Source organism: Bidens hawaiensis, unplaced genomic scaffold (genome assembly GCF_021521415.1).
Source record: "Bidens hawaiensis isolate Kalapana, Puna unplaced genomic scaffold, B.hawaiensis_p1.1 tig00003004_1, whole genome shotgun sequence".
Lineage (NCBI taxonomy): Eukaryota > Viridiplantae > Streptophyta > Magnoliopsida > Asterales > Asteraceae > Bidens > Bidens hawaiensis.
Window position 1 is genome coordinate 1695366 of NW_027491161.1, and position 27581 is coordinate 1722946.

Here is a 27581-nt window from a genome sequence, read left to right on the forward strand (position 1 = left end):
TGCATCTATCAATTAATGTGGCCCAAGATGTCAAACAATTCCTCACCGTTTCCGGTCTTACCCGTATAAAAAGACAGCATTCTTGATCCATTACCCGATCGACCAGCTAAAAAAGCAACGTTAGCAATCAAGTCTAATACACTGTACAAATTCAGGTTTGTATTTCTTGCTGAATCTACTTAGCGATGTCATTGCTCCTTATCTTATTATTGCACAAAGTATAAAACATATCTCTTAGTTGTTCCGTAAATAAGCTTAATTAGCAAGTAGCAAATATTAGATATTACATGATCCATCTATAAAATCAAGCCATGAGTTTCTTTGATGCTCTTTTTAATTTAACCCGGTGTTCTTTTTTACTGTAATCCATTACCGAAACCACCCGACCCGAACTCGACTACCAAACTCGTACCGAACCCACGGGAGACCTAAGTAAATGCAACTGCAAAAAGGAAACATCAATATGGATAAGTCTTATTAAAATTTAAAAGGCAGCATAGGTAATGATCATGAAATTAAGGTGATTTGAATAAATTGATAATAATCAAACTTCAAAACTTAATCATCACCAAGAATCAAACAATAATCATAACCACATCCAATATCATCATCATATGCATCACAGAGTTGAACATAACTCAAACAAAAAACCCCAAATCACGCAACCTTGTCTGTAGTTTTTGTGCATTTAAGTTATAAAATTTTATAAAAGTATGATTACACAATATTCAATGCTAGTTTACAAAATGATTCATAACTAAAGTAGAATTCAAATTTTAAATAAAAAAAATACACAATATGTTGTGGTGAACTATCATCATCTTAATAAGAGTTGTTTAGAGATTTATTTTCTATAAAAGGCAAAAAAACAAAGAAAAAGAAAAATAAGAATGTACCTCAAATGACCTTTTCTAGATAGATGTATGAAGCTTTGGGGTACTGTTTCTTGCAGCTACTTGTTGCTCTAGAACCTTTGACTCAAATATATTCAAGCCATGCAGCTAGCTGCATTTTTACATGTTTGTTTTTAATTCCAAAACTCAAATCAATTTGCTAATACACAAGAGCTTGCCTCTTGTCATCTTTGACCCTCAAAAGGTAAACTTTGACTCCCAAAAAGTCAAATTTAGTACCAAAAAAAAAGTCAATTTTATTGCAAAAGTCAAAATTGAAAATAAACAAACAACTTCTAAAATAGTTCACCTTAATCAGAATAGTCATAACTTTAAGCCCATCCCAATCCTCATGCAACTGAATCTATATTATAGTATTATTATTTAACATTTTATGTTTGAATTCTCTAAAATTGTACCTGTTTTCCTGATGGTTAACTCGCATTTGAACCTCCTTTGCCATCTTCTTCCTTTTCATATTCTTAAATGATTCTTCCAACCGCAAGTAGAGCCAGGTCTGTGATTCATGTTGATTTTGGCCTCTGTTTTGGAAGCAATTGTCATACTCAAAACAATCCGAATGATCTTACAGATTGAAAATCTTGACATTTAGCGTTGACCCTTACTTTATAAGCATTGACCATGATTAAAAATTCAAAATTCATATAATTTTATTGGCAACATCCATTTACGATAAAATATAATAAAAGTTAAAATTATTATTCTAATCGCATCAGTTATAATAAAAGTTAAAATTTTATTGGCAACATCCTTTTAATCTATTTTCTCCTAATAATCTCATACTAACGGAACCCTAACGTTAGTATGTTGATGATGTGGCATGCATGTGTGTCAAAAACGTGCTTATGTGGCAAATGCGTGGCAACCATCTTCATCCTCTTCAATATTAACACAATACGCCATGTTTAACATGGTTAGTAACAAGGATGACACGACACGTTTAACACAACTAGTAAACACAGTTAAAAAAAAAAAACAATTAGCATGATATAATAAAAGTTCCTAATATTACAATTCATTTATAACTATTTAGAACTATAAAACCATGTTGTTTGATAAACTAGTCATGTAGACCCATTAACTTATTTAACATGATAAATGACGTGTTATGCGTGTCATAAACAAGTTGAACCAGTTTAAACGCGTTTTAATCATGTTATTATGTGTCAACTCGTTTATGACATGCACTTTAGTTAGTGTTTAGCGTTTAAGTTTGTATCGATTAAGTTAGTCGAGATCTAGAAAAAGCTTCATAAAAACATCCCACTTTCTATTGATTAGGAGACCCGATATTGAACCACCCCCCCCCCCCCTCCCTCTTAGCCTATAGCATGTCACCACTAGATATGCATATGCACATGGCATGTCACCGGTGCTATTCATAGTGTCATTTATTTAAGAGCTAAAAGAGTGAATTTCGAGTTGGTGCTAAAAGTTTACACGCACTTGAAAAAATCTAAGTTTGTGCTAAAAGTCAAAAAAACCAACAATTTGTGAAACTCCAGGAAATAGCAAAGCTTAAACTTTTAGACTAAAATAACAAACTACATGAACGAAACCGCACTTCACTCTATTACATATAACCACATAAAACATAATAATGTATAGTGTGACATATCCACCTTCATTGGTACTCCACCAGAAGTTGCTATATTTTGGAAGTGCGCATCACCAACTTCTCACTGATTTGGAAGTGATCATCTTAATTTTTAATAAAATACAATAATAAAATAAAAATACTATAACTCACAATAAGCCATACTTAGAAAAAATTTTACCAACTAACAAAGATAGTTCATAACAAGTTCATTATCATCATAGAGGCCAACTAGGTGACATAAGGCCATAACGTCCACAAAACCTTACAATCCCACATCACATTTTCCCCTCCTAGACTTACCTTATAATTATATATTATAACATACAACTTCAAACATACATAGCCTTTAGTAAACAATTTTATTTACAAATGCAGTCCCATTCAACCAGGCACATAATAATCCATGCGCTCTACAGGCAGATTCAGAACTGAAGTGTCCGCCTAAAAAGTAATTATTAAGGGTTAGTAACATACTAAGATGTGGTAAGTTCGGCCCGTTTACTGATTTGAGCCGTATGAAACAACTGACCCATATCAAGAATGCAAGAATTGCGTAAATTAGCATACCTCTTCAAATGGAACAAATACAAAAGGTGTTAAACCTCTGGTATGAGAAATAGCAGGTACTTCTGGATTATGTGTTTCATCATCCTGCCACCCTTCAACAACTCCGAGAATGTCCCCATCGGGCTCCGGGACCTCACTTTCTTGCACGCCACTTGTCACAATTGAAAGAAGATCCATCCGGTTGTTAGCACCGGGTATTGTACCCCGTAACCTTTTCAAACATCAAAACCACCATGACATCATAAGTCTATGCGTATTGCATTCCTTCCACGCATAAAATAAAAAAAAAGAATTTCAAAAACGGTCCCTGTGGTTTGATCATATTGCAAGTTTCTTCCTCAGATTTTTAAAAACTGCAAACTTAATCCAAACATTTGTGAGAGGGTTGCACGTTTAGTTCTCAATGTTAATCCCAGTTTGTTTTTAATGAAGAAGTAATGTCATGTGAGGTTAATTGTGTCTTTTCAAATTTGGAACCTTTACAAATACTCATTCAATTTCAAACTTCAGAACTCTTAACGCCAACTCATCACCTTAGGATTATGCATTGAACCTTCAATTTTGCACTTTTGAAGGTGATGAAGTTGACGTCAGGAGTTCTGGGGTTTGAAAGACTATTTGTAAGGGTTCCAAATTTGAGAAGATATAACTACCCTCACATGAACAACACATGACATCACATTTCCATTAATAATTAACAGTGGGCACTAAACCTTCTCACAAATGTTTAGACTAAGTTTGAAAATTATAAAATCTAAGGACCAAACTTGTAATATCGTCAACCCACAAGAACAAGTTAAGCAATTTCCTCAAAAATAAACATTTAAACAATAAAAAATAATATTTAATACCTCAGGCGGATTCTCCAAATAGTGGGACGCAAACCAGGATACAAAAGAGCACCTTCAACCTGCAAATAGAATGACCTCAAATATATCCATTTTTAAATTTATGACATTTATACCCTTTCATTAGGATATGAGAGTTCGGAGTGTAAGGAGAAAGAGAAGGGCATGATTGTCACATTATAACAAACATGTATTTAATGAAAATACGAAATGGGTAAATGTGAAATTTGAAGTATTCAGAATCGGTGTATCTAATGTTAATTTTTTGGCGGAATAAATATGATATTATGCAAGTTTTCAGGGGTATATATGACCAACCTTGTCTTCAGACATTGTGAAGCGACCACTATGACAAATCTCAGCCTTTGTGGACCGAAAGTTCATGTATTTCACCACATCTTTTAATTTCTCTGACGAATTCTAATAATGTCATACAACACCAGAAATAATATTACTTTCAATTTTTTCATCATGTAAATAATTACATGCAAGAAGACAGTAAATGAATAACCTTATATAAAAACCTTCCAGATGGATAAAACCTGAGATACCGAAAATAGCAAACCTACAAGACAATTATTTTAGCATATGTTTTCATGATAATAAGATTTCAAATTACCAACAAGTGTTTTTATAAAATTACAACGTACCACATGAACCGGATTGGTGACTTTCCACTTTGCAACTCCAGCACGGATATATGTGTTCCGACTCACATAAATACCTTCATAAAAGAAGATATTTTCACAAACACAAAACTCATAAAACGAGTAACAAACATTTAAAACTTACCATCCATGCGGACCCGCGGTCTCGATAGCCACATCTTCCTCTATGAGGAATCATAAACGCTTTGCATAAGCTTATAATTTTCCACCACACCAGTTATCTTACAGAATTCAAAATACAATGTACATATTTTAAAACACTAATTAAATTAAAATTTGGTAAAGCAGGATTGCAATTCGCACATTAATAATAATGATAATACCTGCCATGCTTTTAAGCACGCGTTGCGCCAAAACAAAGGGTTGCGCACGGTATTTCTCCATTTTCGACAAACACAGGCTGCTTTCCCCAAATTGTATGGAGTCATTCTAGCAAAAATCTACATAGGCAGACATTACTATAAAGTAGCAACATAATAAATTGAATAAACAGATGGTTAACAGCTTAACATATTGCATACCTCAAACAGTAGTTCATCTGGCAAGCATCTATGTATAAGCGACGAATCAACAACCGGCTTACTATACGTACTACCAAACGGGGCAACTGGTCTTACATTAACCCCATACAGATCTGCAATCATTCACATGAAAAAGAAGTTTGTGAAAAAGTAACATATACCTAATTTCAATTTTAAAAGTACCATGATAATACCTACGTGAAGCACCCCAACAGTTAGGCTAGTGTGGTGGGGCTTTAAACGTCAGGTTAAAGCGCCACATCACTGCCACGTAAGCAGGGAGGCTTTAACACCGTGTTGTGGTTTAAAGCCCCATCATTTTCTTGTTAAAGCCCTGTTACCGCCCGTGTTGAAACCCCACAACAAGCAGCCTTAATGAGGAAAACACAAGGGTGGAAAGTTGATCTCAACAAGATGATAAGTTCAGAGACCAAAGTTAATTACTTAATGCCTAATTTTCTTTATGTTTAGAATCCTATCTACTACATTTAGAATTCAATGCACACCTATTTTTCAAAACATACCTTTATTTGCAAAGTTTAATTTAATTTGAATTAATTTACATGTATGTATAATATTCTTACAGTTAGATTAATAGTAACCGTTCTTTCTCTTAATAGGCCACGTGTTATCATTTTAATTTAATTGTAACTGTTGCAACGCTTCAACAAACAACCGCCATTTACACATGCAAAATTCAAAGGGTAGCATCGGTTCATTGGGGGTGCAATATGCCTATAAATAGCAGCCCCTAATTACATCTCATTATAAACTACCACCAACCACTGTGGTAATGGCTAAGCATCACGCAACAACCGATGGTTAAACCTTAAAATATTAACGATTTAATCGTCGTCATCGTGTTTGACCGCGTGAGTCAAAGTATGTTGTTTCAAGCCAAATGGCATTTTTTTTCGTTGATTGTTTTCGATGATTTATATGGGCTGATACGCGCTGCCAACACCGTTGCCGGAAAACATGGAAGAAAACGTGTTATTCATATATTTCTTATTTTCCCATCTTCTTTTGAAATAGACCTTTATCTTGAAAATAACTTTATTAATTATTTTTACACACATGTTTAAATTCATAAGTAATATCATGTCCGTATGAACAATAAATTTAGAGTTTTGTACATTGTCTATATATAATAAAGGGACTTTACCTTAAGGTCTATGAGTTTCTTTTTCAAGGTTTGCGAACGGACACATCATTAAAACTTTAGATCAATCATAGTTAACCAAACCAAACCAAATGAATATGATATGATGTATGTAACCAAACACAAATTGCACACCCTGCTAGTTTATTTTATTTAGAAAGAGATTGTTCTGTTTCCTATTGTTTTCATTTGATTACTAATAAAAATGAACAAAAAGTTGCTAACTTGAAGGAATGGCAAACAATAATACAATATTGGGTCAGACAGAAATTACCAAGCCATGGTCTTCGGGTAATGAAGAATCCAGCAGCCCGCAATTGCGAGGCTGATTCGAGTTCCGCAACAATATTATTATTCTTGGCATAATCTGCAGCAGCATAATAATATAATAAGAAACTGATTGTTAATAATAATTAAGATCGTACCTGAAGCCATGATTAGCGATGATCTTGGAAGAGCTTTCTCATTGGGTATCAACGACCTAATTCTATGGGGGATTGGTCTGTGTGTGTGGTTCGTATTTGTACCACCGACTTCGTATGTCTCCGCTTTGACCCGGCTCAATATTAATTAATTAATAATAAGTTATAATCGAAACTAGGGGTCAACACTTTCAGAACCACCCTTGGAACGGATATGTACTTTAGTTTAAACTAGCCCCATATATTATGTTATGTTAACTTAAATAATACTAACCTCTTAGCTTAACTTTTGGAGGATTATTAATTACTGTATATTAATAGTTTACAACCATTTCCAGTTTGTGGGATGGTAAGGTTATTATGATGTGAGATTGGAGGTCATTGGTTCACAAGCATATACTATAGAGTGTAAAAGTTTGGTCATTCCAAAAAAATAGAATAAAATGGATAAATAGTCTAAATTAGAGGATGAATTCATATCATCATCAACTGCCTAGATTAAGAAATTTTTTAATAAAGTTGAGAAAAAATGTGTGCACTTATAAAAGAAGCTATCATAACTGTTGGTTTTCACCTCACATAATTGCTTCTCTTAATTTTGGTCATATTATTATTCTCTCATTAGATGGATATAACATTACCTTTAGGAAAATGTCACACATCACTAACCAAGTTTAATCTTGGCCCAAAGCCAGACAACATGCATGTTCATGTCTAATTCGAGGAAAGAGCACTGTAAACCAATTAAGTGGTTGTTAAATATAACCTTAAAGATAACGCTATCTTGATGCATATTTTGATGGTTGCTATGATTCAGGTAAGAACACGATCAGGTATGGTTTTTCAGGTCAGGAGTTTTTATCAAGAGCGTCACACTTTCAAGTTACAAGCAATAAATTCACTTGATCTTGTAAAGAATCCAGTGTCTAATATTTGAACTGACATCAAACAACCATGATGCACAAACATTTGATGACTTCAATTGTTACAAAAACAATATAACATCCTAAAATCATGCTGCAGCAGCAAAGCACAGTTTAATCCAATATTATTAAACATTATATGTCTGTTCTTACCCTTACCCTTCACCACTTTCACCTTGAACCCCACTCTTATTCCTAGAAAACAGCTTCTCAAAACCGTTCTTGCTTCTAGAACGACCGCCAAAATGATTTAATGATGAAGTTGATGAAGAAGATGACGATGGTGACCCATCATTATCACCATTCAGTTATACACTTGAATTTTTTTCCACTTGTTTTGCAGAGATTATGGTCTTTTTAGGCATGTATGTATCGTTTGAATGCAACTTCCATAGCTCGCCACCTGTCTTTGCAACAGATTGATTTCCAGAAAAACCAGGTAGATTTGCAGTGTCGATAAGGAAGTCTTCAAGTGTCGCTAAAGATTCCAATTGTCGTGCAAGTGAAGATATTGTCTTTTGGCATGCAGATAGCCTGTCAGCTGCTGCTACTTCAAGATTCTGTATATAAAGCATTAAATTATTAAAAAAATGTAGCAGTTTGGTTCAAAAGTAAGTAAAGTATGCTTATTGCATTAACTATATAATGCAAAAAGTAAGGGTTAAAACTGAAATAACTGACCTGTAACCAAAATAACCGACAACCCAAAACCAGTTTGGTTTTATGTTTTCTCAAAAACTAAATTTCCAGTTCGGTTTTGGTTTTGAAAGTACGAAAAACAATAAATACTGAACCAGACCGTAAAAACCAAACCGACTTTTGTAGCCAAACTGAACCTGTGAACACCAAAAAAATCGAGTGTTGTTATTGAATTTATGGGTTACAACTTACAATTTTATTTTTGAATGTCAATTGTTGTACAAAAAATTAATAAATGGTGTAGCCCAAATATTCGAGACTGAAAACCGAAAACAAAGGTTTTCAAAAACCGATTTTTTATGAGGTTTGAGCCCATAACCGACCCAAACCATCTCATGCACCCCCGACTAACTGGTATCAGTTTGGTTCTGACCCAGATGGGCTCGAGTTGAAATGCGCCGTTTACTTGTTTAAACATCAAAAGTAATCAATGCAAAAGAATACAAATACAAATGTAAGGTAAGAAAGTCTACCTGTTTGACTTTTAATTCCTCATTTGACTTAGCAAACTTCTGAAGTTTGACTTCCTCAGTTTTATCCACAAGTTCCTTTTCCAATTGCTCACATTTACTCTTCATTTCAGACGAAAACCGCCTCTCGTTTTCAACATCTTCCTTTATCGAACAAACTTCTGTAGACATGATTCGTTCATTCTTTTCCATATCAGCAATTCGAGACTCGAGAATAACCTTTGACTCGTTGACCAATGTCAACTCCTTCTGTAGGTCAACCATTTGCCTTTTAGTATCAGCAAGCTCAGCATTTGACAAAGCAAGAGACTCTTTACATGATTTCAAAGCATTCTCAAGTTCACATTTTTCACCTTCCAATTTCTCCAACTTTTCTTTCAGCTCACTCACTTGCTGACTCATCACTTCAAGCTCAGTTTCAGAACTACAACGAGGGGTCTCGTTCTGACCTTCTGACAAAGAAGCAATCCGCTCCATTTCCAAGAAATCATCCATAATATTATTAATTTCAGAACAAGATGTCACATTTGCATTTACATTTTTAGCCCCAAGTTTCCCACTTTTGAACTGATCAAGCTCAGCCATTAACGCCACTGCCCACGAATCCGAGCACCCTTGTTCGGTTTCGTTAGTCTCCAAATTATTCATCTTAAACGAATCAACCGACTGACTGTCGGTAAGCGAATCTACATAAAATGAAGAAATCGAAACGGCTTTATGATTATCATTAACCGCAGGTGATTTACGTGTCAAAGATTGTAACTTTCTGCACTCGGCTTCAAGTTTAGCCACTTTCTTTATACTTTCCAGCTGTTGTTTACTTGCAGTTTCTGCTGCTTGTGTGCTCAAATCTCTCTCAATTGTCCTGATTTCTAATTCTTCTGATTGAGCATTAAGTTCAAACTTAAGGGTTGAGTTTTCTTTCTCTAAAGTTTCAAGCTTTACAATAATCTTTGGATCAGTCACCGAACAGCTTTCAAGATCCTGCAGTTTTGCTTGAAGAGTACAAATTTGGATTTCAAGATCGTTTTTTATCAAATCCCATTTTTGTGTTTTGTCTACTATAATATCATTGATCTTTTGGTCTTGTTCTTCTTTTGCTAGCCTTAGTTGTTTAACACATTCTTTAAGAGCACCATCTAAATGATTGGTTCTAACTTCAAGAGCTAAATTCTGCTGCACAGCTGCCTCGAGTTCTTGTTTCAGCTTTGTAACTTCATTTTCCGCCTTTTCCCAGCCTAAATTCAACAATATGTTAAGTGCATGTAATTGATTGTTGTTGAAAAATGATTGCTTGGCCTCTTTAGGTAATCAGCTAATTAGAAGTAATATATGCTTACCCAAAGATCAAGAAACCGAACATGGTGATTTCAAATTGCAATAACTAGAGCTGTAAACGAGCGAAGCCAAGCAGAAATGGCCCGTTTATATTTAAAAGAATTTAATCTTTTTATATAATAACATATTGATATGTATAACAACTAAAAATAATAAATGTAACATACACATAATTTAAAACTTATAAACTACAGATTCATAATTTACATCTAAATTCGTGTTAAAAATTTATGTATATTAAAATTTATGTAATAATTTATATATATATATATATATCAATCAATCATGCCCAGTAAAATCCCACCGACAGCAAAGCTATAAGTAGGGTCTGGGGAGGGTGGGATGTAGGCACACTGTACCTCTATCCAAAGGAATAAAGAGGTGGCTTCCAGAGAGACCCTCGGCTCTAATTACATGTGTATGAAGCAAAATAAAGGAAATCAAAGTTTAACAGTTATATAAAAACTACTACTAATTATAATAATATTAATAATAAGATCACAGTTTAACAGCTATATAAAAGCTAATAATAATTATAATAATAATAATATATGTAAGGGAAATACCATTATGGTATGTGACCTAAATAAGTTAAGTCTAAGCCCTAAGGTATTCAATTCTCTCTAAAAATCCTTAACTTTAATTCTACTTCTCCACGAATTCCTATCCTCAACCATGTCCTCGGAGAGGTTTAGGTCTATCAAATCATGCCTAATCCTCTCATCCCAAGTCAATTTCGATCGTCCTCTACCCTCCTCCCCTCTATAGTAATGTTTTCTACGGATCTAACAGGATTCGTCGTCTGTCTTCTCTTTACATGTCCAAACCATCTCAATCTCCCCTCTCTTATCTTGTCTGCTATGTTCGCCACCCCTAATCTCTCGTGAAACACAACGTTTCTTATTCGGTCTAGCCTTGTGTGCCCACACATCCAACGTAGCATTCTCATTTCTGCTACCTCCATTTTCCGCACTTGTGCCTTCTTGATGGCCCAACAATCTGTTCCATATAGCATTGCAGGTCTAACTGCCACCCTATAGAATTTTCCCTTTAGTTTAGTCGGGAAACTCTTGTCGCACAATATACCTGTGGCTGCTTTCCATCTACACCATCCTACCTAAACTCGGTGGGTCACATCACTGTCTAATTCCCCATCGCTTTGTAGAAATGATCCTAAATACTTGAACTTCGTTACCTGCGGGATCACCTGCCCTTCAATTGTGATCTGTGCGTCTTCATTGTCGTTTATCCCACCAAAATCACAGCGGAGGTACTCCGTCTTAGATCGGCTAATCTTTAAACCTTTTGTCTCTAAGGTTGTTCGCCAGTCCTCAAGCCTCATGTTTAGATCTTATTTTTTCTCAGCAAGTAACACAATATCGTCTGCGAACATCATGCACCACGGGAGAGTCCCCTGAATCGACTTTGACAACTCATCCAAGACTACTGCAAAAAGAAACGGGCTCAACGCTGACCCCTGGTGAAGACCTACCTCTACAGGAAAGAAATCAGTATCCCCCACTGGCGCACGGACACTTGTTTCACTCCTGGTATACATATCCATAATTATCTCTATGTATTTCCTGGGCACTCTTCTACCCTCCAAGCACTCCCAGAGCACCTGTCGTGGCACACTGTCGTAGGCCTTTTCTAGGTCAATAAACACCATATGTAGATCACGCTTCTTCTCCCTATACTTTTCCATTAATCTTCTTATAAGGTGTATTGCCTCTGTGGTGGAACGCCCCGGCATGAAGCCAAATTGGTTGACCATAACCTGAGTTTCTCGTCTAAGTCTACCCTCAATCACTCTTTCCCATAGCTTCATAGTATGACTTAGTAGTTTGATTCCTCGGTAGTTACCACAACATTGGGCGTCTCCTTTGTTCTTATAGATAGGAACTACAACGCTGCTCCTCCACTGGTCTGGCATCTTACCTGATTTGAGAATACTATTGAACAGAGTAGTTAACCACATGACTCCTTCCTCCCCCAGACACTTCCACACCTCGATGGGTATGTTGTCTGGGCCAACCGCCTTAGACCTTCCCATCCTCCTAAGTGCATCCTTCACCTCTTCTCGTGTGATCCGTCGGCAGTAGCAGGTATTCGATTGTTGTCGTTGAAAGTTTGTGTTGTCATGTTCTTCTTGGTAAGCTCTCCCATTGTTAAAAAGATTGTGGAAGTAGGTTTGCCATCTTAGCTTGATGTCCTGCTCCTTGACCAGTACATGCCCATCTGTATCCTTTATGAACTTCACCGGTCCTAGATCTTGCCTTCTACGCTCCCTGGCTTTGGCAATCTTAAACATAGCATGTTCCCCCTCTTTTGTTTCTAGACTTTCATACATCCGTTTAAAGGCCGCCTTCTTTGGGCTTTAATTTAAACAAGCCAATGAGCAAGCCACATGCCAAGCTAAGCTGTCTAGTTTGTTTTTAAAATCTAAATTTTATACCTTTATTACGCATATTGACATGTATAAAAAAATAAAATTTTTAACATACACATAACTCAAAACTCATAAACTATTGAATTCATAATTCATACGTATTAAATTTGGGTTGTGATTTTGGGCTTTAAATTAAGCGAGCCAAGAAGCAAGCCAACCTTGGCTCGAGCTCAGCTTGTTTACAAACGGGCAATTTTCATGTGAATCTAGATAATCAGTCCTGCAGCAGTACCTGCAACAGCTTCTTCTGCAACTTTAGTATGTTGCTTAACTAAATCTTCTTTAGCACCAACATTCACAAGAGCAGCTGACAACTTTTCGGTCAAACTCTTGTAACTGTCACTAGCGTCCGAATTTGTGTTGGATGCTTTTGAACTAACCTCCGGTGACTGCGAATGATTCATCGATTTCCTCAAACTCTCCTGCTCAGCCTAAATATGTGAATAATAACTCATTAAATTGACCTAAAACCATAATCTCTCTTTAGAAGTTATAAACTTCAACTTATTTTGTACCTTTTCATCCGAATTGCTCTCGGAATGTGACGATACAGATGTGGAGCTTTCGGTCTCACCGGGACTCCGGTCAGATGACTTCCTCTTCCACAACCAACTCTTCTTCTCCATCTCACCCAAAACCCTAAATTTAAACCCAAATTAATATTAAAATGAGATCAAGAAACAAAACTGAATCTGATCCACATAACCAAATGAAATAAAGATTGCATTGAAAGCAAATAATACACATAAAGATGCAAACTTGAAACAAATCTGATTAACAGAGTCAATGAATGCCCTAACTTTAAACTCAAATTGAAATCAAAATGTGGTCAAGAAACAAAATTGAATCTGACCCACATAAGCAAATCAAATAAAGATTGCAATGAAAGCAAAAAATACCCAAAAAGATACAAACTTGAAACAAATCTGATGAGCAGAGTTAATATAAACCTTTAAATGGTGAGCCAGAAGATGAGATTAATTAGCAGCATCAAAGGTGGATAGAGAAGAGTGGAAATGGGTGGTCTTTGAATAGAGGAAAATGATAATGAATTTAAAAAGATTTGGGGTTTAGTTTCCCGCCCATGGAAGTTGAAAAGAAATGAATAGCAGCAGACCAGACGCTCCTGTCTTGGATTGGATTGGGGTTCTCAACAGTGGAATGCTGATTTGGTCTGACACTCACACTGACACTAACACTGACACCACTTGTAGCCGCGTGGATTAGGTTTCTCTGCTGCTGGTGTTGACTTGGTCAACAGGTACAAGTATCTTTTTTTTCTTTTTTTTAACGACTAATAAAATATGTTAAACACTAGCCAGCAGTTAGAAAGAGAGTACAACGCCAATATCAAAAGAAACACCAAAGTACAATAAAGAAATTACACCTTGAATCGACGCCAATCATCCCAAGTTAGTTCGCGCATCTTCCCTCTGTTTTTGATCCAAAGGTAACTTACCATCTTGGTTTCCTCAACCAAACCTGAGAGATTTAGTGAACCCCCATTGTGGACCAAATCGTTTCTCCTTTTCCAAATATACCACGTGGCCGCAAGACATATCGCTTGGAACACCACGTGTCTAGAATACAAGTATCCTAGACAGACAAAAGTATCATTTATATTTTTTGGGTAATTTTTAATTATGGTATATATAGTTTAAGACAAAACATCTAAACTAGTCCTTTATGTTTGTACGTTTTTTCAGTAGACGTCCTTTCGCAAACTTAATGGCATAAAACATCATTTGTATTCAAAAACTCTATAACGCTTTGTCCTTTGACCCTAACCTAGTTAAGTTTTCTCGTTAAATATGGTCATGTGCATTGCACATTATGGTAATTTTGTAAATTTATCTTAATAATTAAAATAAAACATAAAGAGATTTAAAAATAAAATCTCTCTCTCTCTCTCTCTCTCTTATCTTTGCCATCCATCGTCAACACCTCCTCCTTTTCATCATCTCCATTCAATCAATCACCACCACAACCGGTTTTCCGGTGAGGGGTCCCAGCTTTTAAAACCAGCCATTGTGTAACCCCGACATCGCCTTCAAAACCAAGCTTGAAGCCTGCAACTTTTGACTTCGTTTGTTGAAACGAACTTGTCGAGCTGATGAAACGAAATCTTTGGCCCGAAGTCACTTTTGTCTATCTCATTTTCAATTTCTCTCTCTCTTACCCGGCCAATAACCCCCCTATATCAATTCATCGTCGAGTAGGGGAGAGGATCATAGCTTTTTTCAGTTCAAAGGTAATGAACCAGTTTTCAAGGCAGCCACTGTTGCCGCCTGATTACGTCTGAAAAATGAGTTGGAAACTCCAGCCCCAAAACCCGATCAACCGTTTTTTGATGGTATGGTCAAAACCCACAAGCAAAGATTCAATTCAGGCATGACTTTACCTCAATTTGGGGTTGTCGATTTGAATGATGTTGAACTCAGTTGTCTCTCCATGGACAGATCTAGAACAAGGTTTACTGATAGTTGTCAAACTCAGATCTCCCGTCAGTCAAACTCTTTACCCAAATCTGTTACAAGGCCGTGGCGATTTATACCCGATTCAAAATCCAAATCAGAAACAAGGTTTGGTGTTTCCATCAGAAAGGGACGGTGGCGGGGATACTGGTGGTTGCCGGAGGGATGTGGGTGTTGGTGGTGTTGGTGGGTGAAGTGCAATAAAGAGAGAGAGAGAGATTTATTTTTAAATACATTAATGATTTTTATTTTCAATTATTAAATAAATATGTAAATTTACAAAACTACCCTCATCCTTTGTGCACATGAGTATATTTAACGAGATAAATTAACGGGATTAGTGTCAAAGGACGTAAAGTGATAGGAATTTGAAACATTAAGTACGTTTTCTGTTATTAAGTTTGCGAAAGCACGCCTACTGAAAAAACGTGCAAACATAAAGGACTAGTTTTGATGTTTTGTCATAGTTTAGTTAGAGAATAGAGTGAGGATATAATTCAAATTTTATTTTTTTAAGTCAATTGACAAATTAGTAATTATATTTGGAGGGCTCGAAATGTGACGATGTTTGATTTGAAATCAACCTAGTTAAATTATGTATTTGGTGAGATCAAAGTGTTCGGGTTTTTATGGGTTTGGAATAGGTTGAGAATGCTGACTATGACTTGGGAGAGCTGGTGTTCATTCAATTGATGATAAAAATGTAATAGGGTAACTAATGGCGTAGTGTTTGTATTTTTTTGTTGGGTGGGTGATTGTAAGACCATATGTGGCGGGTGCTGTCACCCTCCAAAAGTGATAAAACGCTCCTAACACCGCCCCTCAGGGCGTTTTGGGCTTCAAATCATCTCTCAGTGTTTTATACAAAACGCTCTCATGCTCTTGATGGTGGGGCTATTTACAAGTGAACCAATAGAGAAAAAGTAGGGGGCGCTTCCCCTCCTTACTACGAACGGTCAAAAGTTTGGTGTTGTTGGTGTGGTTAGCTGCTTGCTAAATCCAGTTGTGTTTTATTAATAAAATCAATCTTTTGTTGATAGGGGTTTGGATCAAATGCAAATTAAATTAGCGTGCTAATTGTGAAAATCAAGTAATGCAACTGTATATACAACATAGTGTAATTATAGTTAGGGGTGAACAACTTAACCGCCAGAACCGTTAAACCGAACCATAACCGAACCGATTTTAACCGATAACCGACATAGCCAATTCATCGGTTAATGAATTTTTAAAATCTGCCAAATGTAGGTCGGTTTTGGTTAAAGATAATTCCAAAACCGGCATGACCGAACCGACCCATTTATTTAACCAACAATATGTTTGGGATTAACTTCCACCAAACATATTGTTGGATTATATCAATTAAAAGTTTTTGGTTCAACCCCTGTTATCAAATTAAGTTGAATTTCATGATATCATTCTTTTTTTGAATATTTGGTATTAATATTAGGATTATATACTTTGTAAGATTATGTTATGCCATTTTTTGTAATAATTAGTACTAAACTTTAGGCCAATTACATTGTTTTGGTTACAGTTAACCGCCCATAACCAACTCACTATAACCTACAATACTGATTAACCAAAACTGCCATAACGGGTCGGTTATGGTTATGGGTTTGGCTCAAAACCGCCCCAAACCGACCCATGCACACCCCTAATTATAATGTAGTGCAATTACAACATAGTTTAGTTACACTACGATGTAATTACATAATTACACTACTTGTATATATAATTATACTACTTAATTTTTACAGTTAGCACGTTAATTTAATTTGTACGTCAACCCTTTTTTTTGTTGATAGTTAAAAAAAAGAAAAAAAGAAAAGTATCAATTAATAAAACGGTTGAATTTATAATATGATGGCTTGTAATGCATTACAACAACTCACATTGATTTAAACAGCTACCAATATTTTTGAAAGATTTGAATTTTTTTTAGCATTTAAGGGTTGAAATTTAAATATACTTTTATGGGCCGCCACCTATTAAATTGCATTTTTATTTTATATTAATATAATAAACATAGGGTTATTATATTCACACACCATTCTCATGCGTGACAGATGTACATGTATTAGTAATTCTATTAGGCGTTGTATAGCCCTCACATGCTTGACAGATGTACGGAGGGGACACTGTGACAGCTGTTTTAGTCTATACGGGTCGTACAGCCTCTATACGAGCCGTATAGGCTTACTATCTCGTATAGACGCACCAATCACATCTGACCTATACGAGTCGTATAGGGTCTATACGACCTGTATAACAACTATAGTTTGAAAACTTAGATAACTCATATAGGTGTCAACCCCTAATGGATCGTATGCCGACATCTAAAAAGCCGGTACCCCCGAAACGCTCATGTTGTTTGTAGGTTGTTTGATTAGACCATCCGTAATGGACGAGAAGAGAGGGAGATTGGGAAAAAAAGAGGAGTGACAAGAAATATTTCTCGGCCAAAGCATTATTCACTTTTATTAATTTTTTATTTACATAACCACTAAAACTGTGACACTTCTCCTCCAATCTCTCCACCACCACACCCTGAAATACAATCCGTCTTCTTACTAACTGGGCGTCACGTGGGACCCTTCTCCCCCATTCTCTCACTACCACTAATGGTCTTAGTATGGAGCAAAATATATTATTTTAAATTATGTGTTTTTGTTTTATAATCAACTCGGCTGTTATTTTCAATATTTTGTATTTTTAAAGTAATTTAAAAAAAACCTATACGAGTCAAATAGGTGCTATACGAGTCATATAGCCATATACGGTTCGTATAGGGGCTATACGATACAAGGGTACACCATCTGACATACTCAAACATAAAGATATTCTTTTGCACCTATACGACTCGTATAACCCCTATATGAGTCGTATAGGCGTGCCTGGTGTCCAAATAACCTATATGGTGTTTGAATAACCTAAGCCTAAACGTAAATAGAAGTATGTGTATTCTATGTAATATGTATTCATCGTGTATCTTACATGAGATAGATATAAGATTCGTGATCGATCAACTTACCAAGCAATGAGCTTAAGCAGGGTAGTAGGCGGCTCATCAATGACTGCCGAAAAAAAACCTATGGACAAATTGGAACCCGAGCAAAATTGCATGTTTTCAATCGAGGTTAGTCCAAAATCATATTCCTCTAAACCCTAATCTAGCTAAAAGAGTGCCATCTTACAATCATCTACTTGCATGTTATGTATGCTATAAGAAAAAGATTTGGATCGTGTTTTTCTCATATGCCCATTACATAAGAAGGGAGAAGATTATCTTGGTGGTTAGGGAAAGATCTTACAATGCTCTCAATAGTGTGTTATAAACTGGTAATCGAGGTTCTTAATACTAAATGTAACACCCCAGCTTTAAGCGGAATACGCCCGGGTGTAACGTACAGATCATTCATAAACTCATAACGCTATTAAAGCGACATTAATTATAATTAATTCATTTCATATCATCAAAAGCACGCACATTGTTCATAAATAAAAGAAAAACAATAACACTTCATCGGAAAAGTAAACAAGTTCTTTATTTCAATATCCTAAGGCATACTAATGATCTTCGTCCTTAGCACACCATCGATTCAACCTGTAGCATGTTGAAAATAATATATTTTGTCAACAATTAAGTTGGTGAGCTTTCATAAGTTTTTGCGTATACACATATATATAGAAAACTCGCGATTAAACAATCGTCATGCAATAAGTATTCAAGCGTAAAGTAAATGAAATCAAATAGTGTCGTCCTCCCGTTCATTTAGCCGAAGCCGTTGAAGTCGGGGAAATGAGAACCACCTTATGTAAACAAACCGAAGTCGTAACATTAGACGGCGCGGGTACGTCCCGTCGGACCCTCCCACTATGTGTATGCGTTTGCGTTTGCGTAACTTCCACCATAAAAACAATAAACACATTGCAAGCAAGTTCACGTATAATTATAAACAATATACATGAATAATATTAACATGTACGATATAAGTGAATGGTTTGTAAACAATCACATAACTAACGAAAGAAAAACTTGTGACATGCTACCCCAAAAATATTATAAAACGTTAAAATGGGGTTATGAAGAACTCACATGGAATGAGGAATACTGTATTGAGAAGACGGTAAAGATTAGAGTAAGCTAATTGGTCCCGCGAGAAATTTTGATAATTTGTCATAATTATTAAAGCGTAAATGAAATAAATATTTAAACAAACTAAATGAACAAGACACAAAGAGATGGGTTTGCAACGGATTTGGGGTCGTTAACGTATTAGTTATACTTTATAGAATACTGATATAGATGTAATTAAATTTTATTAAATAATCATTAGAAAATATTTAACAAGTCATATTTGGTTATTAAAGAAAATCCTTTATATAATATATAAACCGACATATGAAAATGCTTTATGTAATAGTTTTTAACGAGATTCAATTTAGTTAATCAAGGAAAGAAGCTAAGAAATGCATTTATTATTATGGTTTTATTATTATTATTATTATTGTTATTTTTAATATATATAAATGATTATGTGTATTTATATATTTATATAATATATATATATATGTGTGTGTGTGTGTGTATACGAAATTTATTTTAGAAACTGATCGGAGTTCGTTTTGTTTAAACAAGTGTTACAAAAACATGGGTTTAATATAAATATATAGTTTTTATATTAATAAAACAACAAACAAAACAAAATAAAAAAAAAGAACCAAAACCGGACTAGGGGGAATTGAACCTGCGCCCCTGGCCGGCCATGCATTTTAGTGTAATATGCACTGGCCATCTGAGCCAGTGTCTAACTCATTAATAGACACCAAAACAAATATATTTAACAAGTTAATCAAACAAACCCCAAACCTTAAGAACCCCAGAATTAACAATCGGACCTTACACCCTCTATAAATCAAAATTGACAGAGGGGTTTTGTAGAGGATGAATTCGCGACCCACAAGTATGTTTCAATTACCTGCAACGGTTAAGGATTGATCAAGAACGAGGGCCTAGGTTTTCGGCTAAGGATGAGATCAAACGAGTCCAAGAACTGATACAATAATGCAATTAGGATGGGGCTTAGTTTCGTGATAGTGAGACGATGGTGTGGTGCTTGTGAATTGGATTTTTGGCTAGTATGTATAGGCTAACAAGATCAAAACGTCCGCGGCCTATGTTCTTGCGATTTTTGATTATATTAACTTAATTAACCGGCCGTTACTCAATGTTAATGATGATTATGATTTGCATAGGTTACGGATTAATCAAATTATCTTGATTTACGAGATTAAATGAATCAAAATGGAAGGGGGGAGGGGGGTCGACGGCTGTTGACGGGGAAGAAGAAGAGAAAAGGAAAGAAAATAATATTTTGCAAATTAGTCCTTGTGGTTTGGGCTGGGTCCAGAAACTGATTAAACTGAAGTTTAGGGTCCAAAAGTGCAATTACATGATTCTTTAATGATTTATCAACACAATACGAACAAAACGAAAGACATAATAAATACGTTGACGTTTTTAATAAATATTGAGATCCGATTACATGACGGGTAATAAAACAAATACATTTATTAAACGAAAATGACGAATGTCACATCATTCCCAACTTTTAGGAAATTTCGACCTGAAATTAGGTATTAACATCCGTAGCGAAAAGATGCGGATACTTAGTCCTCATTTGGTCTTCACGTTCCCAAGTGAATTCTGCACTGTGCTTAGATTCCCAACGAACATTGATCAAAGGGATTCGGCTACGCTTGGTTTCCTTATCTATTCGATCTCCACCGGTTTCTCAACGAAGTGCATTGTCTTATCGATACGCACTTCGTCGAGAGGGATATGAAGGTTCTCATCGGCTAGACACTTTCGAAGGTTTGAAACATGGAACATGGGATGAATGCCTTGAAGTTCTTGCGGAAGCTCTAGGCGATAGGCTACGTCTTCGATTCGTTCAAGAATCTTAAATGGGCCAACATAACGAGGTGCTAGTTTGCCCTTCATACTAAAACGGACTACTCCTTTCCAAGGAAAAACCTTGAGGTGGACAAGGTCACCAACTTCGAATTCCAAAGGTCGTCGTCGCTTATCAGCGTAAGACTTTTGGCGACTTATAGCAGTGAGCAGGTTATTACGGATTTGAGCAATTTTGTCGGTGGTCTCTTGTACCATTTCGGGTCTGGTGAGCTGGGATTCACCGATCTCGTTCCAACAAATAGGAGAGCGACATTTGCGGCCGTAGAGTGCTTCAAATGGAGCCATTTTGATGCTCGAGTGGTGACTATTATTGTATGAAAACTCAATCAACGGAAGATGAGTGTCCCTATTACCACCAAAGTCAAGTACACAAGTTCTTAGCATATCCTCAAGGGTTTGAATGGTTCATTCCGATTGACCATCTGTTAGAGGATGATAAGCGGTGCTAAGATCTAGGCGGGTTCCCAAAGCAGTTTGAAGCGATTTCCAAAAGTGAGACATAAAGCGACCATCATGATCAGAGATGATACTCAAAGGTATACCATGGCAACAAACAATCCCGTTGGCATAGATTTGAGCAAGCTGATTGATTGGAAGTTTCTCTCAAATGGGAATGAAATGGGCTGATTTGGTTAACCGATTGACGATTACCCAAATGCTATCATGCTGCCTTTTTATGGTTGGAAGTTTTGTGATGAAGACCATCGTAATGTTCTCCCACTTCCAAACCAGAATAACAGGTTGCACAAGCAAACCAGAAGGCTTTTGATGCACAGCCTTTACTTTGGCACATGTTAGACATTTCCCAACGTAGATAGCGATATCTTTCTTCAGGCCACCAGAAAGTAGTTTGAAGGTCGAAGTACATTTTATCTGCACCAGGGTGGACATCATATCGTGACTTGTGAGCCTCATCCATGATAACCATGCGAAGATTGTCACGATCTGGGACCCAAAGACGATTAAGAAAGTAAAGCAAAGCATCACGCTTGGTTTCGAGTTGGAGTTCAGCACCACACGACATCTCTTTGTACATATTGCCTTCGGTGACCGAGATGTGTTGGGCTTCAAAGATGCATAGCTGAAGGTCGGTTGGAATAACAACGCTTTGGAGAAGAATGCTCTTAACATGGGTTTTGCGACTAAGGGCCTCAGCCACTACGTTTGCTTTACCGGGATGGTAACGCATTTCGCAATCGTAGTTGCGAAGGAATTCGGCCCATCGTCGTTGCCTCATATTTAAATCCTTTTGGTACGCGAAGGAATTCGGCCCATCGTCGTTGCCTCATATTTAAATCCTTTTGGTCGAAAATGTGTTGGAGTCTCTTGTGGTCGGTGAATACCACACATTTCGTTCCATACAAATAGTGTCTCCATATTTTCAACGCGAATACAACAGCACAAAGCTCAAGGTCGTGTGTCGTATAGTTCTTCTCGTGAACCTTAAGTTGTCGTGACGCATAGGCGATAATCCTGCCTTGTCGCAAGAGAATGCAACCGAGACCTTGATTCAAGGCATCACAATTGACAACAAAATCCTCGTTTCCTTCGGGAAGGGCTAGGATCGGAGCGCCGCAAAGCATACGCTTTAAGGTTTGAAAGGCTTCATCTTTCTTAGCCCCCCACTCATAAGGTTTACCCTTATGAGTTAAGGCGGTGAGAGGCAAAACAATCTTGGAAAAGTTCAAAATGAAACGGTGGTAATAACTGGCAAGACCAAGAAAGGATCAAACTTCCGTGGGTGAAGTTGGAGTCTTCCAGTTTTTAACAGCCTCGATTTTAACGGGGTCGACATGAATGCCTTTTTTGTTAACGATGTGACCAAGGAATTGGACTTCGTTTAACCAAAACTCGCACTTAGAAAATTTGGCAAAAAGTTTCTATTTCTTCAATAATTCGAGGATATCTTTTAGATGCTTTTCATGCTCAACTTTAGATTTCGAGTAAATGAGAATGTCATCAATGAACACGATCACAAATTTATCAAGAAAAGGCTTGCACACGCAGTTCATAAGGTTCATAAATACCGCAGGTGCATTGGTCAAGCCAAACGGCATAGCCATAAACTCGTAATAACCGTAGCGAGTTCGAAAGGCGGTTTTTGGTATATCATCATCATGAACGCGCAATTGGTGATAACCCGAACGAAGATCGATTTTTGAAAAGCAAGATGCGCCTTGAAGTTGATCTAAAAGGTCGTCAATTCTAGGCAAAGGGTAACGGTTCTTAATCGTGAGTTTGTTGAGTTCACGATAGTCGATACACATTCGAAAAGAACGATCCTTCTTTTTAACAAAAAGAACAGATGCGCCTTAAGGTGACGAACTTGGGCGAATGAAACCCTTGCTGGAGAGTTCTTGGAGTTGACTCGCCAGTTCTTGCATTTTCGAAGGTGCGAGACGATAGGGAGCTTTGGCAACAGGATTCGCACTAGGCACGAGATCAATACGAAACTCCACTTCATGAGTAGGAGGTAAACCAGAAACGTCGCCAGGGAAAACTTTGGGAAAATCACGAACCATTGGGATGTCTTTTATTGCCTTCTTTTCTGATTTCTTTTCCACAACGGTGGAAAGGAAAGCCTTATACTTTTTACGTAAGTATATTTGGGCTTGGGTACACGACATAAATTTGAGCCCTTTGGAAGGCTTCTCGCTGAAAATACGCAAAATCCGACCGTCATCAAGAGGAATCCGAATATACTTTTCAAAACACACGATTTCGACATGGTGTTGAGCTAACCAGTCCATGCTTACTATGATATCGAAGCTCCCAAGTTGCATAGGAATAAGGTCGATGGAGATATCATAGTCATTGAGATTTAGGGTGTAACCACGAATCACTGAATCATTCGAGATAGTTTTACCGTTTGCGACTTCAACCGTAAAGGAATTTCCGAGCTTGGAACGAGACGAAGAAAGCATAGGCTCAAAATCGAACGAGACAAAACTCATATCGGCACCGGTATCAAATAAAATGGATGCATAGACGTTATTAACCATGAACGTACCGTTCACCACATCGTTGTTATGCTGAGCTTGATATGCATTGATCACAAAGGCCCTCTCACGAGCATTAGGGACGGCTGGTGCAGCTTGAGAAGTTGAGGCTTGGTTAGCTTGAACCGATTGAACAGCTTGATTTTCCATGATCTGGGGAACCGGGGGTTGATAAGCCTGAACCTGATAGGCTTGAGCAGAATACACAGGCTGAGCAATCATTTGGGCCTGATATACGAGTCGAGGACACGCGTTGCAGAAATGACCAGGATCTCCACAATTGAAACAGGCTCGAGGGATGGGGTAAGCTTAAGAGATAGGTTGAGCTTGGGTTAAGACACGGTTTTGATTGAAGGCGTGGGGAGTACGGGGTGGTTTGGTGAGGGTTGGTTGGGTACGCATGAATTCGAAACATGCGCCTAGCAGGTGTCCATAACGACCATAATGGGTGCATTGGCGGCAAGGGATGCCAAGTTGATGGTGTCGTTGGCAGATTTGGCAAAACGGATGGGGACCATGGTAAGGCTTCTTTGGAGGGGGAGTTTGTATATTTTGGGTTTGGGTTTGTGGGTATTGGAGTTGTGGTGGGTTTGGTTGGGTTAAGGCATAGTTTTACTTTCGCTTCTTGGAGTGGTTTTTGTTGTTGTTGCGGTTTGCTTGGGTGTGGCTTTGGCCTTGACCTCTTTGGAAGGTTCGGCCTCGGTTTTCTCAGCAGCCTTCTTGCTGATTTTGAGGGTTCCTGCCTTGACGTGGTTGTCAGACAAGGATGCAGCAAGAACAATAGCCTCGCGAAGAGTCTTAGGAGCACTACTTTGAACTGAATCTTAGATTTGCCTTGGTAGACCCCGAATATACTTGCTAATCCCACGAGAGAGAGGAGTGACAAGGTGTGGCACCAGGATGTTAAGTTCGTTGAAGCGGGCAGTGTAGGCAACTTTATCAGCACCCTCTTGTTTGAGGTTCCAAAATTCCACTTCCAGATTCATAAGTTCATTGGGTGGACACAATTCAGCAGTCATGATTTCCTTAACTTCTTCCCATGGCAAGGCCATGGCTACATCGGCACCACATGTGGATTTTTCTTTCACCCACCAATTTAGGGCTCTTTTCTCAATGACACTTGAAGCAAAGCGTGTCTTCTTGTCATCGGGACATTCGATATGGAGGAAAGTACTCTCCATACTTTGGTACCATTGCAGTAGGGCAGTGGCACCTTCAGAGCCATCGAACTTATCAGGTTTCGCATCGGTAAAATTCTTATAGCGATAAGAGTTGGAGTTTGAACCCGAAGCAGCTGCGTTCGAATTGGTAGCAATGGTTTGGTGCATTTGAGCCACCATCTACGGGAGCACAGCAACCATTTGCTTGGCGATCTGGGCTGTCATCTTGCGGCTGGTAGGACGACGGTTAAGATGACGAGAGGCCATTCTGAGAACAAGCGTTATAAGAATCGTGAGTCTCGGAATTGTATGTGGTGTAAGAGTTCTTGTTAATGTTTGTTAAATATGAAAACTTGTAAAAATAAAATAAGTGTTGTGTGGAACTTAGAGTTTTCATGAACCACCATGGACTCTTATGTTCCAGCACAAAAATCAAAATTCCAAATTAAATCGAACCAAAGCTGGGTATTCGTGTATCACCACGACTTGACAGACTTTTGGTTAAAACACATTGTAAAACATGGAGGGTCGGAGTCACGTGTCGCATGAACCACCATGACTTATATGACATCCTAAGGAGTGTAACCATATCCTTATCACAAAGAGGACATGATCACGTTTGAAAACATAAAGTTACGATTCGTATGGCGTTTGTGTCGTACGCTTTGGCTTAGGGTTTCACGCCCTTTCCGAACTCTTTAGGTAAGCAAGCGGGTCCTGCTTCTGATTGGATATATGCGCATTGCTTATCCTTAGGTTTCATGAACCTTGGTGTCAAGAGTTCGGAAAACAAGCACGCCCCCCTACAATTACTACATACTCGCCACGCAAAACCGTCTTTATGCAGAAAACGGAAAACCGAAATAAAATTGATTGAAAAATATTTTGAAAATATTTGTTTTAGGCCTATCCCTTGGAGTTTGTGTGCGAACATGTGTACAGGAGACGCTATGAAATGTTATAAATTCAAGCGTATGAATGAAACTTTAATATAAGTGCGGGCACCTAGCACATAGAGTATTCATGCAGTTTGGACCCTAAAATAAACTATAACTATACTAGGCCGATACGTCTAACAACCAATCTTATAGTTACGACTCTGATACCAATCTGTAACACCCCGGCTTTAAGCGGATTACGCTCGGGTGTAACGTACAGATCATTCATAAGCTTGTAACGCTATTAAAGCGACATTAATTATAATAAATTCATTTCATGTAATCAAAAGCACTCACATTGTTCATAAATAAAAGAAAAACAATAACACTTCATCAGAAAACTAAATAAGTTCTTTATTTCAATATCCTAAGGCATACTAATGATCTTCGTCCTTAGCACACCATCGATTCAACCTGTAGCACGTTGAAAATAATATATTTTGTCAACAATTAAGTTGGCGAGCTTTCATAAGTTTTTGCGTATACATATATATAGAAAACTCGCGATTCAACAATCATCATGCAATAAGTATTAAAGCGTAAAGTAAATGAAATCAAATAGTGTCGTCCTCCTGTTCATTAAAGTAAGCTAATTGGTCCCGCGAGAATTTCCGACAATTTGTCCTAATTATTAAAGTGTAAATGAAATAAATATTTAAACAAACTAAATGAACAAGACACAAGGAGATGCGTTTGCAACGGATTTGGGGTCGTTAACGTATTAGTTATACTTTATAGAATATTGATAAAGATGTAATTAAGTTTTATTAAATAATCATTAGAAAATAATTAACAAGTCATATTTGGTTATTAAAGAAAATCCTTTATATAATATATACACCGACATATGAAAATGCTTTATGTAATAGTTTTTAAGGAGATTCAATTTAGTTAATGAAGGAAAGAAGCTAAGAAATGCATTTATTATTATTATTATTATTATTATTATTATTATTATTATTATTATTGTTATTATTATTATTGTTATTTTTAATATATATAAATGATTATGAGTGTTTATATATATGTGTGTGTGTGTGTATACAAAATTTATTTTAGAAACTGATCGGAGTTCATTTTATTTAAACAAGTGTTACAAAAATATGGGTTTAATATAAATATATAGTTTTTATATTAATAAAACAACAAACAAAACAAAATAAAATAAAAGAACCAAAACCGGGCCAGGGGGAATCGAACCTGCGCCCCTGGCCGGCCATGTGTTTTAGTGTAATATGCACTGGCCATCTGAGCCAGTGTCTAACTCGTTAATAGACACCAAAACAAATATATTTAACAAGTTAATCAAACAAACCCCAGACCTTAAGAACCCTAGAATTAGCAATCGGACCTTACATCCTCTGTAAATCAAAATTGACAGAGGGATTTTGTAGAGGATGAATTCGTGACCCATAAGCATGTTTCAATTACCTGCAATGGTTAAGGATT

At 36.9% G+C, this 27581-nt stretch overlaps 2 protein-coding genes and 1 pseudogene across 3 annotated transcripts; all 3 read right to left on the bottom strand.

Annotated features, from left to right (window-relative positions):
• Window positions 1-2697: 2697 nt before the first annotated feature.
• LOC143622020 (F-box protein 7-like) lies at window positions 2698-6766 on the bottom strand (annotated as a pseudogene). Its single transcript, XR_013151620.1, has 11 exons — window positions 6706-6766; window positions 6555-6647; window positions 5119-5231; window positions 4921-5037; window positions 4722-4818; window positions 4580-4653; window positions 4441-4494; window positions 4248-4349; window positions 3933-3991; window positions 3082-3292; window positions 2698-2955 (listed from the first exon to the last, which is right to left on the bottom strand). The product of XR_013151620.1 is annotated as an F-box protein 7-like (transcript).
• Window positions 6767-7629: 863 nt separating this feature from the next.
• Window positions 7630-12989, bottom strand: LOC143622021 (filament-like plant protein). Its single transcript, XM_077093277.1, has 3 exons — window positions 12814-12989; window positions 8798-10032; window positions 7630-8185 (listed from the first exon to the last, which is right to left on the bottom strand). Exons 1-3 carry the CDS (start codon window positions 12983-12985, stop codon window positions 7934-7936), a joined length of 1659 nt encoding a protein of 552 aa, XP_076949392.1. The 5' UTR covers window positions 12986-12989; the 3' UTR covers window positions 7630-7933.
• A 10358-nt stretch (window positions 12990-23347) lies between these two features.
• On the bottom strand, window positions 23348-24256 carry LOC143621982 (uncharacterized). The gene has a single exon (XM_077093246.1). The coding sequence runs from the start codon at window positions 24254-24256 to the stop codon at window positions 23348-23350; it is 909 nt and encodes a 302-aa protein (XP_076949361.1).
• Window positions 24257-27581: the final 3325 nt, after the last annotated feature.

Excerpts from the sequence above, each read along its gene's own strand:
- LOC143622021 (XM_077093277.1), bottom strand. The coding sequence starts at position 12,985 with ATGAATCATTCGCAGTCACCGGAGGTTAGTTCAAAAGCATCCAACACA. Across the intron at positions 10,033-12,813 it reads TGCAGAAGAAGCTGTTGCAG|GCTGGGAAAAGGCGGAAAAT; the intron begins GTACTGCTGCAG and ends TGTTGAATTTAG. Across the intron at positions 8,186-8,797 it reads AGGAATTAAAAGTCAAACAG|AATCTTGAAGTAGCAGCAGC; the intron begins GTAGACTTTCTT and ends CTTTATATACAG.
- LOC143621982 (XM_077093246.1), bottom strand. The coding sequence starts at position 24,256 with ATGATTGCTCAGCCTGTGTATTCTGCTCAAGCCTATCAGGTTCAGGCT.